Below are 16965 nucleotides of genomic sequence, written 5' to 3'. Positions count from 1 at the left end.
GAATAAGGAGGGGAAAAAATCATCCATAATATCTGTATTTAAAATGTAAATTAAGCTATTTAATTATTATAAGCAACAGTAATCCCCCATCATTTTGTAATTCACTCAGTTTGTCATGTTAGTCTTTGCAGTCTAACACTAAATTGATCAAAACCGTTTTCTTATTACAAAAATCAGCATTTTTATTCCAATGGCATTTCACAAAAAAGTGTTTCATATTCACATGTAAAACCTGCACTTTATCATAATCATTCCCTTGAATGTACATACCTTGGCATGGCCCAAAACCTTCAGACATCAGAATGACCATAGTCTATAAAAAGCCCATTTCTAACAGTATTTCATGTCAATTGCATTTTAATTTTTTACTGAGATCATTTAAAGCAATATCCACACAATGTAAAACATCATTAAATCTTGCGATTCATCTTCACATTACACATCTAGAGTCTCAGAGTTGTTCGTAGCCTTGGTTACGGCGTTCTCTGACAAGCACATATGTCAGAATGGCAATGAGGCAAACTGCTGCAGCTACAGCACCCAGAATAATGGGGATCATGCGCTTGTTGTAATCATCCCAGCACTCAACCTCTGAAATCAAGACGTGAGAAATCTTGTTATTCTTGGGTAAATAGTTTAACATAATATAGATGTGTTTAGATACGTGGTATATAAAAATAGCATCTCTACGGTCTACGATGTGAAATGTATGTACCTTTTCCAAATGCTGAATTACCCAGATCAAAGGCTTGAATCTGGAGTGGCACCAGTTTGACTCTGAAGTAGCTTGCCAGTATCAGAGTTGTCTGAGACTTGCATTGGAAGCTTAGGCCATTTTTTGCTTTGAATAGCTTTTCGTGACTTACAACTCCTACGTAGGTTTTATCTGTGGATTAAATGTATAAAATGTACTTAGTTTGTGAGATTTTTATGTTAAAATACATTATCTTAATCCAATTTATTGTTAATTAACTACTATACAGTAAAGTATGCCATTCGCGGGTTTATCTCCCCCAAAAGTGTGAACAGTGAGTCTCCCAGGCGCCATTTACATGTCGGAAAAAAACTCATGCATTTTGTTTATGCATTTTGGCCATTTATTTAAATGACCACACAGTTTTGAGGGCCTGAAAACGATGAACAAATGTACACTCTAAAAAATGCTGGGTTGTTTGAACCCAACTTTGGGTCAAATATGGACTGAACCAACTTTTGGTTTAAAAATGTAATGCAAAATTTTTACCCAAATTTTACCTGGGTTTGTCCATATTTGACCCAAGTTGGGTTCAAACAACCCAGCATTTTTTAGCGTTTAATGTCTGATGTTTGCATACATGTATACCAGTGTACTATTATGACATCCTATGTCTCAAATACAGCAATTTTATCGGATGCTATGCATGTTGTCACATTAACGTGCACAAACAGTGCGTTTTGACAGGTCAAATTTCACCCGTTCCTTTAAAGCGGTGGTTGACTGGTTATTTTCTAGGCTTGTTTGTGTTTATGGGGTGCAGTCTATTAAGCATTATTTTTCACATAATTTACCTTCATTCTACACCGCTCTGTCCCTTCTCCTATAAACGTGCTGATGATTTCTTGGTTTTATGATTTCCTGCTTTAGAACATTGATTTTCAAACTTGTGAATCCACTAGAATCATTAGAAGACAGAATCACGATTCATATATGAATAGATTTTTCTGTGCACCCCTAGTTTTGACGGCTTGGCAACAACTCTTCCTCTTCTCTAAAGCAGCGCAGCATGGCTTCACCCCCTTTGTTCCTTGTTCCTCGTTGTCGCCTGTAACTCGTTGTAGTCCCTACGAGCCGTTTTTGTAGGCATTAAACTGCCATAATTTTAAAAGACATCTAAAAGATATCTCCGTTTGCGTTGAACTTTCAGCTTCGGAACTTTGCAGATATTGTTTATGCTCAAAACAACAACATTACACAATAACTAACGTTAAAAAAAGTGAAATCGTAATCAACCACCCCTTTAAAGACTTTTGGCCCTATCTGCTTCCATAGTAAATGATAGCATTATGTTCTCTGTGTAAACTACAAAAGTGTGAATTTGACTGGGACAGAGACTGGGGCGTGGCTACTGTAGCAGGCTGAGCCAGAGAGTATTTAACCGGTGTGGGACTAAAGGCCAAAGTACACTTCGATTTTTATGTGCAAGCGAGGGTCTGCGTACAGTGCGTGTGACGCAAATTTCATCACCAGAAGAGTATGTGTGTACTGTACTGCAAAATTCAGGTTTTTGCCACACGCTATCTCTTAACTGTCAAGCCCCAAATAAAATATAAAGATATTTTTTAGGATAAGAATAATCGTAAGTGCGTGATATTGTTTTTTGTAAAGGTTGTAGTGTAATTTATACTTACTCTGGCAATTTTTACATGGGGGAACAGGTCTCAGAAGACCTTTGACAGTGTTCACATAGGAGAGATCACCTTCCTGCAAGTGTGGGGAAATATTACATTGCATGTTGATTAAGGCTGCTTGTTTTGCGCACGTTTAACCTGAAAGAGAAAACTTATCATAGAGATAAAAGCTACTGTTGGTACCTTGATGAAAGTGAACTCCAGATGTCCACCATCAAACTCCAGTGAGAAAACCGACTTTTGGCTCCCACAGTATCCCGTGACTCGCACAAAGCTGGGATTCACGTTGAAATAATAGTTCTTCTGCAATACAAGTGTGGAATACAATGTGATTACTGGATCAACATCAGGTTAGTATGAAAATCCTGTAAAATTAACAATATAAAAAAAACCATCATGAGCTAAAGATCAAGACACTCAAGTTTGGTGTGACCGCACAGAAACTGTAGGCATAGCAGACAAAAATAAATATATATATATATATATATATATATATATTTATTTATTTATTTATATACAGCGGGCAAAATAAGTATTGAACACTAGATGTCGGTAACAACCCAAGTAATCCATACATACAAAGAAAACAAAACAAATAAGTTCAGAAATTAAGTTCTGTTTAATAAAGTGGAATGACACAGTGAAAAAGTATTGAACACATAAGGAAAGGGAGGTGTAAAAAGGCATGGAAAGCCAAGACACCAGCTGAAATCTATCAGTAAATAGAAAGCAATCCTGCTCCTCGTCAGTGGAAATTAATATTAGCTGGTTCGGTCCCAATTGATGGCCTATAAAAAGGTGTCTCATGACCAATTTGTCACACAAGAAACATTTCATGATGGGTAAAAGCAAAGAGCTTTCTCAAGACCTTTGCAACGTTATTGTTGCAAAACATACTGATGGCATTGGTTACAGAAGGATTTCTATACTTCTGGATGTTCCAGTGAGCACTGCTGGGGCCATAATCTGGAAGTGGAAAGAACATAATTTTACCATAAACCGGCCACGATCAGGTGCTCCTCACAAGATTTCTGACAGAGGAGTGAAAAGAATTATCAGAAGAGTTGTCCAAGAGCCAAGGACCACTTGTGGAGGGCTTCAGAAAGACCTGGAATTAGTATGTATAATTGTTTAAAAGAAAACAAGAAGTAATTCACTCAACCGCCGTGGCCTGTGTGCATGCTCACCACGCAAGGCTCTATTGCTAAAGAAAAAGCAGGTTGAAGCTCATTTAAAGTTTGCTGCTCAACATTTAGACAAGCCTGTGAAATACTGGGAGAATATAGTCTGGTCAGATGAGACGACAAATTGTAGTCTTTGGATGCCATAATACACACCATGTTTGGAGGCCAAATGGCACTACACATCACCCCAAAACATCATGGTGTAGCACTGGCAAAATTCATGTAGTTGAAGGAAGGATGAATGGAAAAATGTACCGAGACATTCTTGATAAAAATCTGCTGCCATCTACCAGGATGATGAAGATGAAATGAGGGTGGACATTTCAGTGAGACAATGATCCCAAATGATCTTAAATAAACTTAAGATTTGAGGTTCACTACAAGTGAACATTCAATAAAATTAAGAGCACTTCGTCCCTACAAGGGATATTAGTTTTTCACTTTATAGTTTGTCTTAATTATGGGCTATTCCATTCCGCCGTCAGTCAATGTAAAATATTAGAAAGATGTACTCTTAAGGATGTTGACCCAGTGTAAAACTGTTGTGCCCAAGTTCTGCATGTTTTTTCTGACAGTGCATTGAGCCGTTGACAATGTTGGTGGTAAACCAAGTGAGTTCTCACCCCTTTCTAGAATATGCTGAGGAGCTGAATAAAAATGCTGAGAAAATAACAAGCTTACTTTGTTCTCTCGCACCACATACTCCACTCCCAAACTGGCCCGCACACACACTTTGCCCTGAGGGTTCTTCAAGGTGTACAGAAACTCAGGCGGGATGCTTTCTTTGGGCTGGAGAACGGGTCTCTGGGACAGATTAATAATGGGAGGATCACTGTTGATGATGACAGGACCTTCGTCTGCTCTAGCTGAAAGTTGAAGGGGGTTTGAGGCTAGAGAGCTTCCTGTAAGCGCAAAATAACAGGGGGCTTCAACACCATTTCGTGAAGTGTTAACCAACACAGAGCTACCAGGACTAATCACTGATGCTGTTAAACTGACTCAGTGTTGCTTTGTTCTGGGTTCTCAGAAATGAGGTTAGAACTTGCTGGAACATTATAGTTATAAAGCTATTTATAAATCAAATTTTCTCATTATAAATCATCATTTATAAGAATATATGCAAACTTTTGTACCATTAAAATCACTATTTGACTTCAAATGAAAGGCAAATCAACTCACCTAGCCAATGCATGGAAGACAGCAGAAGAAGCAGAGCGGTGTAGCAACATGCTTGAGTCATTTTGAGAAAGTGGCTCTTGTGTTTCAGGGCAGTTGCTCTTATGGTATTAGCTCTGAAGCCGCGGTGAAATAATGCACATGTGGTTGTGAAGGAGGATACTTATGCTTTGATGCTGTCAGCAATTGTCTGACATCAGGAAGCTTCTTTAGCCAAGCCCACGATCAGTAAACCAAGTAATGATATGAGTAAAAACTCTATATTAGTGTAAAACATATATTCCAGATCAAGAGTTTTAGTTCTAAATTGAATTTCTAAGCAATCTAGACATCTCTTTGATTAGTGGAGCAGTGGTAGAGTTGGGTTTGGACATTCATGGTGCCACTTTTAAGCTCTTGCCCAAAATGTAGTGCTGCCAACAGGTCAATTGTCACTAATATTTGCCATACTTTTCCGTTGGAGAAAAAATGCATTCAGTGCCTCAAAGGGTTCAATGTCACAGCAACTTGAATTACTAATAACTTTAATAAATTCCATTTTCGTGGAGCTTCAGCATGTGAGCAAATTTTCAAATCTTCCACATTCATCACAACTAACAGCAACTTTATTCACTGTTCAACCATGTATATCTGTTTGGAAATATAACTTAGGACTTATAGCTTTAGGACAGAATGGAATAAAACTGTTTTGTGGTAGTGTGTAACTTTTGGCTTTTTGTAATGTGTGAACGATGCAGATCACTCGGACACGTCTGTTCACACTTTGTGTGCTCTGTTCACTTTTTTTTTTTTTTTACTTCCCTTTCTACTTTGGTTGGTTGTGGAACTCTTGTGTGTGTGTGTGTGTTCAAGTTTCTTGTTTATATATATATATATATATATATATATATATATATGTATGTGTATATATATATATATATATATATATATATATATATATTTAAGTTATGTTTTTATAGAATAATTATAAAATTATCTTACCAATAATCATTACATATATTAAAGAATGCAACACTTTTTTGTTGTTTTTGTCCAGATTATTATTCAAAAGCACATAAAAATGCAGTTCATTTTGACAAACATGTTTCAGTCTCTAAATTAAAAGTCATATATACTTTTTTTTTGTGGTGCTTAAATGTAAAAAAAAGAAAAATAAAGTTGACTATGTAGATTGCAATTAAAAGATAAGAAAAAAAAAACAAACAAAAAAAAACGGATAGTCATTTTGATGCCAAAAAATTCAATGTTGGATCTTTTTGACCTCTAAATGGACAACTGTTCACCCCAAACGATGAGCATTCCTCTTAAAAGATCTTTAAAGACAACCTGATGGCTTCATTTTAAAATATTTTTTAATATTTTGCTTGATAGTAATAATATTTTGGAATATTTAGCTTGCTATTCCTCATTGTGAGTGACATACACATGGCGAAATGAGCAAAACAGGAAAAGACAAATTATCAGCACTTCAAAAATGTTAAATGCAGTGTTGGGGAAAGTTACTTTTAAAAGTAATGTATTACAATATTGCGTTACTCCATAAAAAAGTAACTAATTGTGTTACTTAGTTACTTTTTATGGAAAGTAATGCTTTACGTTACTTTCACATTACTTTTTTGTCACCTGGGCTGCTTGCTTATTTGTTTTTAATAACAAAAAAAACAACAAAGCTTATATTTTTTGTAACTGTAAAGACCTTTTTAACACCAAAAGTGATATTAATAAGCACAAGGCTAAAAGACAGGTGAGCTGTCAGTCAATAAATGGGAAAACAAAGTAACTTGCATTACTTATTTGAAAAAGTAACTCAGATATTTTCTTGTAAATTTAAAAGTAATGCTTTACTTTACTAGTTACTTCCAACATTGGTTAAATGTACAGAGACAACAACAGTGACAACATTATGGAATGTCAGTTATGTCTCTGTAATAATGATAATTAAGTTATAACGTATTAAATATAAGACTCTTCAAAGTACATAACTAAAAAAAGTGAAATATAGCTATTAAAATATAATTCAATATGATGCATCACACATACATTTCTGAGAACATCCTGTTAACGTTTTTCAGAGTAAATTAAGGTGACATGCTTTTTACATAGGAAAAAGAGTTTCATGTAATTATTGTATTGTTAAATATAATGTGAACATTTAATATGTATGCTAAGGTAACGTTAATTAATATAGTTTATTATTTTATAAAAAACTTAATTAAAACAGTTATGTTTTTACTGTAGCATTTTACATTAATATTCTATTAAAATTACCCTTTTTTTTAATGTATTATCTTTTTATTAGTAAATTCTCTTCAGTAAGTTGAAGTACTAACTTTGTAGAGACAGAATTTGGTGCGAGATCATGTATTTAATTCCATTAGAGGAAAATACACAGCACAGGTCAAAGGTAGAGGGGGCAAAGTATGGCCTTAAATACACAATGCTGCTTTTGTCAATTTACTTAACGCAACTTTGCTTTCTAACGCTGCTTGTGTGTCTCTGTTATGAAGCACTGGACTTTTCTTAAAAAAACAAAAAAAACACTTTGTGTGACTTACAATAACATGAAAACATGAGATAAAACGGTCAAATAAAACCAAAAACTAATAAATACTGTAATCAAATATCGATTTGTGGACAAACTGGACTTGCAAACACTTTCTTTTTACCTGAGAGTCAGTGTTTGCAGAGTTTGAGTCCAGAACACATGGAACACTTTGGATTGATCTTTTAGAACAGATTGTCCACCAAAATAAAATGTTAAAACTGTGATCTGATATAAATTTGTGCACCATCATGTAAAGGTCTCAGTGAAGGTCCCTTATCATTGCTTTGGAGCGGTGATTCAGAGAACTGTGCGTGTTGTGGAGACCATCTCAGACGAGTAAACATTTGCATTACATTTACTGAATACCATCGCACCATATTTGGACAGCTGGAGATACAGACACAGAATTGAGCTTTCTAGCAGTGAGTAAATCATTACAGAGGTGGATAGAGTCCAGCGTGGACACTTCTGAACCCTCTCACTCCAACACTGTTGGGTTTTCAGAAGAGCACAATGATGCAGGACAAGATCTTGATGGTTTTTGCGCTAGTTTGGCTTTATTCTTCTGGAGGACATGGACAAACTGACATAAAAATTCCGTGTGATGATAAACGTGTGGAGAATGTTGTGAATTTAACTCTTTCCACACATAATAAGATATTAACTGGAGGCGGTCAACTGGCTCTCTATGAAATCCTGGAGGCTACAAAGGTAGGATGTAGTTTTGCTCTTTGCATTGTACAATATTTTAGCTCCAAGCAACTCTAGGTTGTCCTGCACTCATAAAAGTAAAGGTTCTTTATTCCATGAAGAACTTTTAAAATCCATGCAACCTTATCAATGCACAAAAGGTTCTGTAGATTGTTGAAATGTTCTTCATGCTAAGAAAAAAATGGTTCTTTTAAGAACTGTTCACTGAAAGGTTCTTTTGGGAAACAAAAATGGTTCTTCTGTGGCATCACTGCGAGAACCCCTTTTGAAACCTTTATTTTTGGAGTGTAGCAACGCGATAGAAGAGCCATTTTTCCACGACACTCTTAAAATTAAATGTTCCAAAAGGGTGTATTTGCAGTGATGCCATAGAATAACCATTTTTGGTTCCCCAAAGAACCTTTCGGTGAACAGTTCCCAAAAGAACCATTTTGAAGAACATTTTAGAAATCTAACCTTTTTGACTATAAAGAACATTTTCTGCATTTGAAAGGTTCCATGGATGTTTAAGGTTCTTTATAGAACACTGATGCCAATAAAGAACCTTCATTGTGAAGAGTGTAGCATAATACAGTAATTTTTACAGGCTCAGAATGAATCGGTGGAAGTTGTGTTTGTACGGTTCACAAGCAGAGAGACAGATTGTCCTGCAGGAGGAGACAAGGTTTGGCATGAATGTGACTATCTGCAAGAAGCAGATAAGGTAAGATCTTACAAAGTCATCTACATGATAATCTACATTCATTATTGCCACACAAACCCTCGCATTTAGAAACAATACTTGCCTGGTGCAACAGTCAATTATTTCAGTCAGATTAGTGTAAATTATACAAATATGTTTCCAAACACAATCAAATACTTTTAAAAGCATTACAATATTGTGTTACTCCATAGAAAGTAACTAATTGTGTTACTCAGTTACTTTTTATGGCATTACTTAACTTTTGCGTTACTTTTTATCACATGAGCGTGGCTTGCTTATTTGTTTTATTTATTTTTTTAATTACAAAAAAACCAAAAGTTGTATTGTTGTCAACTGTAAAGGCCCTTCTGAAGAAAATGCCTCTTCTTGAAAAAGTAATCTGTTGTGTAATGCGTTACCCCCAGCACTTGCAATTAGTGCCTAACAGCAGGCTTTGGCCATGATTATAGTACTGTACATGTATATTTTGTGGCTCCACAGGCACTCATAATCTGTCACGCGAAAGTCCAGTTTGAAGAAGCAGGTCAAGAGTTACTGTTACATGACTGTACAGGTATGTCGCATGATGTGTTATGACTGTAATAACTGCAATTTAATCCCTTTCTTTCTTTACAGTTATAGGTGCATACAGTTATTTTTCTGTATTAAACGTTTTATAGCACTTTTCTGCCCTAGAAATTCAAACTGTAGTAACTACAAAATAAATTGTCCGGGGAAAGACAAAATTCAGATTCCCTCAAATTCAAGAAAGGTTTTTTGAAAATAGATTAAAAAAAATTGAACACTTTTTTTACTTACTGTGTTTTGCCTTTGCTGGGCTTTTGTGACAAATTGATTAAAATCATGTATATTCACATGATATAACGACTCCAGTTATATCAGACAATTCATATTTCTGAATATCACAACATAATGAATTAATTAACAGATTGATTATGAATTATACAACTACTTTAAATCCAAGCTCGCCTGGATACAAACTATACACTCATGTTGAGCTTATGGACCATATAGCAAATCTCAACTGCCTGATTGCTTGTATCATCGCAAATTCTAACAATACTATCGCCAGCTATAAGACATATTAAGATATAATAAACATGAACATAATTTTCTGTAAAGCTGCTTTAAAATAATGTGTATTGTGAAAAGCGTTATACAAATAAATCTGACTCACTTTTTTACAAGACTGTCCATTCCTCCCATCAAGTGTTGCGAATAAAATTGGATAAAAAATGCTATATTATTATATGGTTTTGCATAAAACATTCAAACATTTACAAAAACTTTATGTCAGTAGTTTAAAGGGATAGTTCACCCAAAAATGAAAATTCTGTCATTAATTACTCACCCTCATGTCATTTCAAACCTGTAAGACCTTCGTTCATCTTCGGAACACAAATTAAGATATTTTTGATGAAATCCAAGAGCTCTCTGACCCTCCATAAACTGCAAGGATCCTCACACGATCAACGCACAGAAACATAGTAAGGACATTGGTAAAATAGTCCATGTGACATCAGGGGTTCAATCGTAATTTTACGAAGCTACGAGAATACTTTCAACTTAATCAGTGTTGTTTACGTTCAGGATAAAGTGCACACATGCTGAACGTAAACAACATTCTGGGATACTCTCCAAAATGGCGGAGGATGGTAACTCGGGGAGAAGAATTGTTGATTAAATTATGTTATTAATATTTTCTTTGTTTCGTAAAATTACGGTTGAACCCCTGATGTCACATGAATTATTTTACCGATCTCCTTACTAAGTTTCTGTGCGTTGATCGTGGTAATATCCTTGCTGTCTATGGAGGGTCAGAAAGCTCTCGGATTCCATCAAAAATATCTTAATTTGTGTTCAAGATAAACGGAGGTCTTACGGGTTTGGAACGACATGAGGGTGAATAATTAATGACATAATTTTCATTTTTGTGTGGACTATCCCTTTAAATGTGTGATTTCCATTTCCAACACTGACTACTCTGATTGTTTGGATCTCCCTTTTGAATTTTGTGTAGTTGCAATTTGTCGATTAAACAATATTTTTAAAATGTTGTAAGCTGAAATATGGCATCTATTAAAGCATGTCTCAAATTTTACTCACTCTCTTTCCTAAACTTTCTCGACAGCTGAGCCAGCTGCTACCTCTAAAGTCGCCCCGTGTCTGGGCTGCCCTGAAAAGATCGATTTATATCAGGAAGAACTGAGAGGTCCACTCATTCATTCTTTGTCGAAAGCCAACGGCATGGTCAATCACGATAATTTCTTCATCTTTAAGGACTTGACATCTGCAACAAAACAGGTTTTCTTTTCACTCAGCTGTTTGATTCCCAGGGAATGTGTTCACTGATAAGACCAATGGCCTGAATGCAATATAAAGCGACTTTGGGTAGAGTTGTCTTCCAAATGCACAAATATGAATGTGAAATCACCTCATTAGACAATCCATTGGACTGTTTTTGTCAGATTGGGCTGTTGGCTGCAGTTGGCCAAATAGGTTGAGCTCAAGATCAACAAGGTTAATGTTGTGCTTTTGTGGATCTTTTCTGTGTGTAGGTGGTTGCTGGATTCAGGTATAAATTGCAGTTTTTGATTGAGAAGAGCAACTGCACCAGGGCAGAATTCAAAGTGGTTACTGAGGAGTGCCACCCAATGCAGGAAAAAACGGTACCATCCAAAATCACTTTTTTTTTTTTGAATGCTAGTATAATTTAATATTTCTTAATTTAGTCTGAGATGGAACAATAATAAGTTGCTCTTTGTCTGATAAAATGTTGAAATTATTTATCAAATTTAAGGAATGTGTACTTGTAGCCTCTCACATAAGTTGTTGTTTAGGAGGTTTTGCAGTGTAACTCTACTGTGGATGTGGCTCCATGGAGGCACGAGGGCCCAGAAGTGCATGTTGAATGTGAGACAGTGGTTACTAAGGTGAGCCAACCCATCAATCATTTATTTTTATTAAAAAATATAGATAATTTTCACAGCATTGCGATTGATTTTCAATAAACCCATTCATGCCCAACGTCTTGTTTTCAGTCTGTCACAAGATTTAAACGGCCACCAGGCTGGTCTCCTCTTAGGATCATGCCTGAAAGGCCAAAAGTCAAAGAATCCTCAGAGGAATCCAAGGAGAGCATCAACACAACCCAACGCACACCGCTCAACTGTCCTACCAAACCCTGGAAAGAGTTCAAGCCGGTCATTGCCAGCATCGCTTCTCCAAACACTACAGAGTCTTCACAGCCGGACACGACCGCAGCAGGCTCTGCATTAAACGACCAGGATCTGATAAGCTGAGCAGCCTGTGTGTGTGTTTAAATGGATACCTAAAATAAAAAAATAAAAAGAAAGAAAGATGAAAATAAATTCAACTACCATTCTTATAATGTGTTTCTGACGTTTTGAATAAAGTATTAGTATTCATTTATTTGTGGATTCTACAATAATTCACAGTACACTCATGTCTCATATTTCACAATAAAGACCAGATCCAAATATGCTGTTTGTTGGAATTGTGTTGCACGTCTCTATAACATATAATATGGAAGATTTGGCCCTCTTGCGGTCTAGACGTAAACTGCAAGTTAAAGAGCGATCACGTTTGCCGTTGTATAGTGAATTTCTGCGAAGAAATAATCATTTCAATACGAATCCACGCGATCAGGAATTTCACGTGAGGGCAAAATATTTTAAGTTGGTCACGCGAAGATAGGCTAAGTTGCGTGATTTAAAAGTGACTTCTGTGACTTATGAGCTGTGCTTTATAAATCGCTACATCGACAAGTAGCTATCTTTTTGCATTCTTATTGTGACCGCACTGTTCGCGGTTCTCGCGGTTTTGCTAATTAGGCTACGTGAGGTGAGAAGAGTTTGATGGTTTCAGGCGATCGTATTAGCGAAATATCACGAATGATATTAAAACAAAAAGAAAATTAGCTAATCAACTAACAAATAAATAAATAAGTGACTAATTTGTAAGTAATGTTAATATATGTAATGTTTTTTGAGCAGGTAAGTGTCTTCAACTATTGTTTTTACTAGGCCTATTAAAAACAGTTGCTTTAATTGTCTTGGTTTTTTACAGTTAAAACGCTGACATTCGACATAACGATTGATATCTTCCCTGCATCTCTGGGTCCGTTTAAAATGCTTTAAAGTATCTGTGGCCATCTCAGAAAAGGATGTTCTAACAACAAATATTGTCTCAGATAGATGCCTTTTTGAACGATCCATTGTGTAGCCTAACACAACATTTCCCTTAATAATTAGACCTGAGTTTGTTGTGACATGAAGTATACGAATTACTTGAAACTGACCCGCGAAATCCGACCCGACAGCTCAAATTATAAATCATTTTATAGGTTTACCGTTGTGATTTGGGGTAAGTCAATGAGAGAGTTTTGAATACTTATCCCCCCCCCCCCCCACTCTATAATAGGTTTTTGTTATGTTTAAAAATATATATATCTGTAAATTCATGGCCTCCCGCTGTGATGCATTTCTTCTTTTTCATTTCTTTTCCGTAATTCCATTATATGGAAAATAATTTCAAACAGGTTTGGAACTATCAGAGAAGATCTCCTGTGTATTAAAGTCATGGTGGTCTAATTCAGTTATTATTAGTTATTTGTTAATGCTGAGATACTTTACATTATTTAGTGATTAGCATTGTGACATCCTGCGTGTTTAATTTTCACTGCTAACCCATGACACGCAAAACCAAAATAGATTTACAAAAGGAATTGTTTGCAACTGGCCCTAGTCCCTTAAAATGGCTATTTCTTGTCATAGATGTTCCGGTAATTAAATGATCTTCTCCGGAAATAAAAATGGTTGGTAATTGTAGTCAAAGATGAGGTTAGGTGTACATCAGTGGCTTGATGTTTGAGGTTCATGGGTCAGACGTATGAATCATCATGCTGACGTTCTCAGGTGGACGGAGCTAGCGTTTAGTTTGCATTGCCTTCGGAGGTGCTATGGGGTCGTGACCCATGACATCTACAACATCTCATGTTGATGCATTTAGAACGGATTTGTGTCATTGCACAGAGAGCTTATAAACGGTAGAGATGGTCCTTCTACTGTTACTTGAGAAGACTCAGTCAAAACAGACGTCCGTCTCAAATCAAGTCCTGTTTTCAGCCACAATGGTTAGTGATCGGATCTTTCTTCTAACCATAACCTGCTCCGTCTTAATGCTGCTAGTTAGCTGTGATGATGTTCTAGAGATCCGCTCGCCAGAAGGTAACATGAAGGCTCAAGAGGAGAAAGAACTGGTAAGATAACTTTTGGAACACTCTGGAAATCATTCTAAAAGTACAGCATTAACAGATAAATTAATTGAGAAAATAACAATATCTTATAGATCGAGGCTCTTCAAGAAGTTCTTGAAAAACTGAGAAACAGACAGATTCCCACTGCAGAGAAGAAGTTTGGTTGGGTTCCCTCGGTAAGTCTGATCAGCAGTTAAGTCTTCGGTAATAGTGTCTATTTGTGACCCTGGACGAAAAATCAGTCTTAAGTGTCAATTTTTCAAAATTTAGATTTATACATCATCTGAAAGCTGAATAAATAAGCTTTCCATTGATGTATGGGTTGTTATGATATAGGACAATATTTGGCTGAGATACAACTATTTGAAAATCTGGAATCTGAGGGTGCAAAAAAATGTAAATATTGAGAAAATCACCTTTAAAGTTGTCTAAATGAAGTTCTTAGCAATGCATATTACTAATCAAAAATTAAGTTTTGATACATTTACAGTAAGAAATTTACTAAATATCTTCATGGAACATGATCTTTACTTAATATCCTAATGATTTTTGGCATAAAAGAAAAATCGATAATTTTGACCCACAATGTATTTTTGGCTATTGCTACAAATATACCCCAGCGACTTCCAGGGTCACATTTTACACACAGTTTTACATAAATATAATTCAGTAAATAACAGTGTAATTAGGTCATTCATATTCTGCAGTACGTTTTGAACTCTATATGAATTATCAACAAAATAATGTTTTGGTTGAAACATTTTGTTTAGAGAAAGGACAAAAGGATTAAATACGATGATTATATTTCCAAATAAATTGCTTAATAAATAGATAAAATAATAAATAGAAGTTTGCGTATTAAAATGTAGTGTATTGCTTTTGGGTATGTGGCGAATGCGTGACAAAATCCAATAAAACTGTGAAATAATTCAAATTCACCTATGTTGACTTAATTGTCTTTTTAATGCGAGTGTAATACTGATTTCCAATATTAAAGAGGTAGTTCACCCATAATTTACTCAACCTCATGTTGTTCCAAACCCATAAGTCTTTCATTCATCCTCGGCACGCAAGTTTAGTTATTTTTAATATCCTCTTATCATTTTTGACCATCCATTGAAAGTCTAGCTATAGCATATTTGATGAGCTCTATATGTATGTGTTGATTTATATGTGAATAAAAGCCTATTTTAAAAGCATGATATAAAACGATAAAAATGGATTACTTGGATTACTTTTATGATTATGTACTTTTTGAAACTTGAACATGTTGATTACCAAAAATGATGAGTGAACATTAAGAATATTTGCATTCTTGTTCCAAAGATAAACAAAACTCTTTTTGCTTTTTTAACGATATGAGACAGAATTTCATTTTGGGATGAAGACTATCCATGATGTGAATATATGAAAAAGTACAGCATGGAAAATAACCCAGTTTTATACGAGGTGTTCCACAAATTGAGTTGTTCGAGTTGTATTCAGTAATATAATTATGTAATATGAAAACTCTAAAGTCTGACAAAACAATGAAATGGTGTGTTTAGTGTGATGCAGGAGAGCAGTGTGCGGTTCGCAAAGGTGCTCGCTTCGGGAAGCTGTGCAGCTGTCCAGGAGGAACCACCTGCAGCTTCTCCATCCTCAAGTGTTTGTGAAAACATGCCTCATTCTGTCATTATCCAGTGTTTTAATGTGCCTACAGATGATTGTTAGAGATGTTTGTTGTTTCCCATCAGTTGTAACATGTTTTATTAATGCACACATCAAATAAATGCATGCATTTTTGTATATATCTCTATTTTTTATTCAAAGTCTGATTACTCTGAGAGAATAATCTTAAAATATTAACTGCGTACCACTGTTAAAATCTTGTAATTTCGTGGCCACTAGGTGGTGCAAAGCTTCAACCAATTACAGTCCTTGAAAATTTTATCTAAATAAATAAGGGGCTGGTGTCATATCAGAGCTATCAAATTAGTCGTGAGCAGTCAAAGAGCACTTTGATGAGTAGTAAAGATATTATATATATTATATTTTATCAGATGCAGCTCATCCCAGCAGACTAATAAAAGTTAGGCTAAATAGCAGATAAGATATTAATAATTAATCACATTTACACCTACGGATTCGTTTATTTTCGTTACATATACTCAAATATATCTTCATAACAAAGATAAGACTAGCTGCTTGACATGACAGTATGCTATCAGCGTTTATTTGGCATAATAGTTTTTACATTGTCATTGTTAAAATTAAAAAAAGCACATCAAATACTCACATTTCACACCTAGTTTTTCACTAATATGTGTTTCTAAATCCTTCCAAAATACCCATTTGCAATTTTTATTATTATTATTATGCTTTAACAAACATTATAAATCCAGGGGGACAACGGAGAGACAAAAAAGGAAAAGAGAAAGAAAACAAAATACAATCATAGACATGCAGGATCTTTATATCATTCAAAGATTTTGAAGGTAGAACACAAGTGGACAGTTTTAATTGCCTTTCTGTTTGTTGAATAGTACAAACATAGTTTTCCAATTCTTTGTAAACCACAGTAAAACAGGGCTTTTTGTTAGAAAACTTACACTTATGAATATGCAACTTCTAACTAAGCAGATTAATGACAAAAGCTTCGTTACTGAAATTATCAAAATTAAAATAACCAAAAATTACATTTTCATAATGCTTAAAATTAAAAAGTACCTTTTCTTTGATAAACATAGAGACATCATACCATAACTTTTGGGGGACTGTTTCCAGGCGCAAAGAGCAAAAAGAACCAATTTGCAATTTCTTTATCAACTGATTGGACACAAATGACGTAAACCTCTCCTCCCCGCCCCTTGTGTATAAATTGTGGGCGTTTCCCTGAGCGCATCTCTTGTGTTACCGTTGTCCAATTCGTTTGAGGGGGTCGGTTCGTTCGAACGATTCATTTCAGCGAGCCGGTTCTTTCGAGTTTAAACTGTTGCCA

At 35.3% G+C, this 16965-nt stretch overlaps 3 protein-coding genes across 4 annotated transcripts; 2 read left to right on the top strand and 1 right to left on the bottom strand.

The window, feature by feature from the left end:
• Window positions 1-136: 136 nt before the first annotated feature.
• lamp3 (lysosomal associated membrane protein 3) lies at window positions 137-5462 on the bottom strand. The gene is made up of 6 exons (XM_058761073.1): window positions 4752-5462; window positions 4254-4474; window positions 2572-2691; window positions 2389-2461; window positions 716-886; window positions 137-591 (listed from the first exon to the last, which is right to left on the bottom strand). The coding sequence occupies exons 1-6, from the start codon at window positions 4810-4812 to the stop codon at window positions 452-454; spliced, it is 786 nt and encodes a 261-aa protein (XP_058617056.1). The 5' UTR covers window positions 4813-5462; the 3' UTR covers window positions 137-451.
• A 2257-nt stretch (window positions 5463-7719) lies between these two features.
• kng1 (kininogen 1) lies at window positions 7720-12192 on the top strand. The gene is made up of 7 exons (XM_058759611.1): window positions 7720-8004; window positions 8591-8707; window positions 9188-9260; window positions 10839-11011; window positions 11266-11376; window positions 11548-11640; window positions 11749-12192. The coding sequence occupies exons 1-7, from the start codon at window positions 7807-7809 to the stop codon at window positions 12007-12009; spliced, it is 1026 nt and encodes a 341-aa protein (XP_058615594.1). The 5' UTR covers window positions 7720-7806; the 3' UTR covers window positions 12010-12192.
• Window positions 12193-12353: 161 nt separating this feature from the next.
• cart1 (cocaine- and amphetamine-regulated transcript 1) lies at window positions 12354-15807 on the top strand. Of its 2 annotated transcripts, XM_058759612.1 has the most exons (4): window positions 12354-13093; window positions 13855-13988; window positions 14078-14161; window positions 15533-15807. In XM_058759612.1, the coding sequence occupies exons 1-4, from the start codon at window positions 13000-13002 to the stop codon at window positions 15638-15640; spliced, it is 420 nt and encodes a 139-aa protein (XP_058615595.1). In that variant the 5' UTR covers window positions 12354-12999; the 3' UTR covers window positions 15641-15807. The 2 variants fall into 2 exon arrangements, with proteins under 2 accessions (XP_058615595.1, XP_058615596.1); XM_058759613.1 differs by lacking the exon at window positions 12354-13093 and having other exon boundaries at window positions 13199-13988.
• The last annotated feature ends 1158 nt before the right edge of the window (window positions 15808-16965 follow it).

Source organism: Onychostoma macrolepis, chromosome 22, assembly GCF_012432095.1.
Source record: "Onychostoma macrolepis isolate SWU-2019 chromosome 22, ASM1243209v1, whole genome shotgun sequence".
Taxonomy (NCBI): Eukaryota; Metazoa; Chordata; class Actinopteri; order Cypriniformes; family Cyprinidae; genus Onychostoma; species Onychostoma macrolepis.
This window is presented reverse-complemented; position numbering and strand designations above follow the sequence as displayed.

What these genes read in the sequence shown, in the direction of transcription:
- lamp3 (XM_058761073.1), bottom strand. Translation starts at nt 4,812, where the DNA reads ATGACTCAAGCATGTTGCTACACCGCTCTGCTTCTTCTGCTGTCTTCC. An exon ending in ATGTGGTGCGAGAGAACAAA is followed by an intron (nt 2,692 to 4,253) that starts GTAAGCTTGTTA and finishes CTTGTATTGCAG; the next exon opens with AAGAACTATTATTTCAACGT. An exon ending in CCCATGTAAAAATTGCCAGA is followed by an intron (nt 887 to 2,388) that starts GTAAGTATAAAT and finishes TTTAATCCACAG; the next exon opens with ATAAAACCTACGTAGGAGTT.
- kng1 (XM_058759611.1), top strand. Translation starts at nt 7,807, where the DNA reads ATGATGCAGGACAAGATCTTGATGGTTTTTGCGCTAGTTTGGCTTTAT. An exon ending in AAATCCTGGAGGCTACAAAG is followed by an intron (nt 8,005 to 8,590) that starts GTAGGATGTAGT and finishes TAATTTTTACAG; the next exon opens with GCTCAGAATGAATCGGTGGA. An exon ending in ACTGTTACATGACTGTACAG is followed by an intron (nt 9,261 to 10,838) that starts GTATGTCGCATG and finishes CTTTCTCGACAG; the next exon opens with CTGAGCCAGCTGCTACCTCT.
- cart1 (XM_058759612.1), top strand. Translation starts at nt 13,000, where the DNA reads ATGAAGTATACGAATTACTTGAAACTGACCCGCGAAATCCGACCCGAC. An exon ending in CTCAAGAGGAGAAAGAACTG is followed by an intron (nt 13,989 to 14,077) that starts GTAAGATAACTT and finishes AATATCTTATAG; the next exon opens with ATCGAGGCTCTTCAAGAAGT. An exon ending in AGTTTGGTTGGGTTCCCTCG is followed by an intron (nt 14,162 to 15,532) that starts GTAAGTCTGATC and finishes TGGTGTGTTTAG; the next exon opens with TGTGATGCAGGAGAGCAGTG.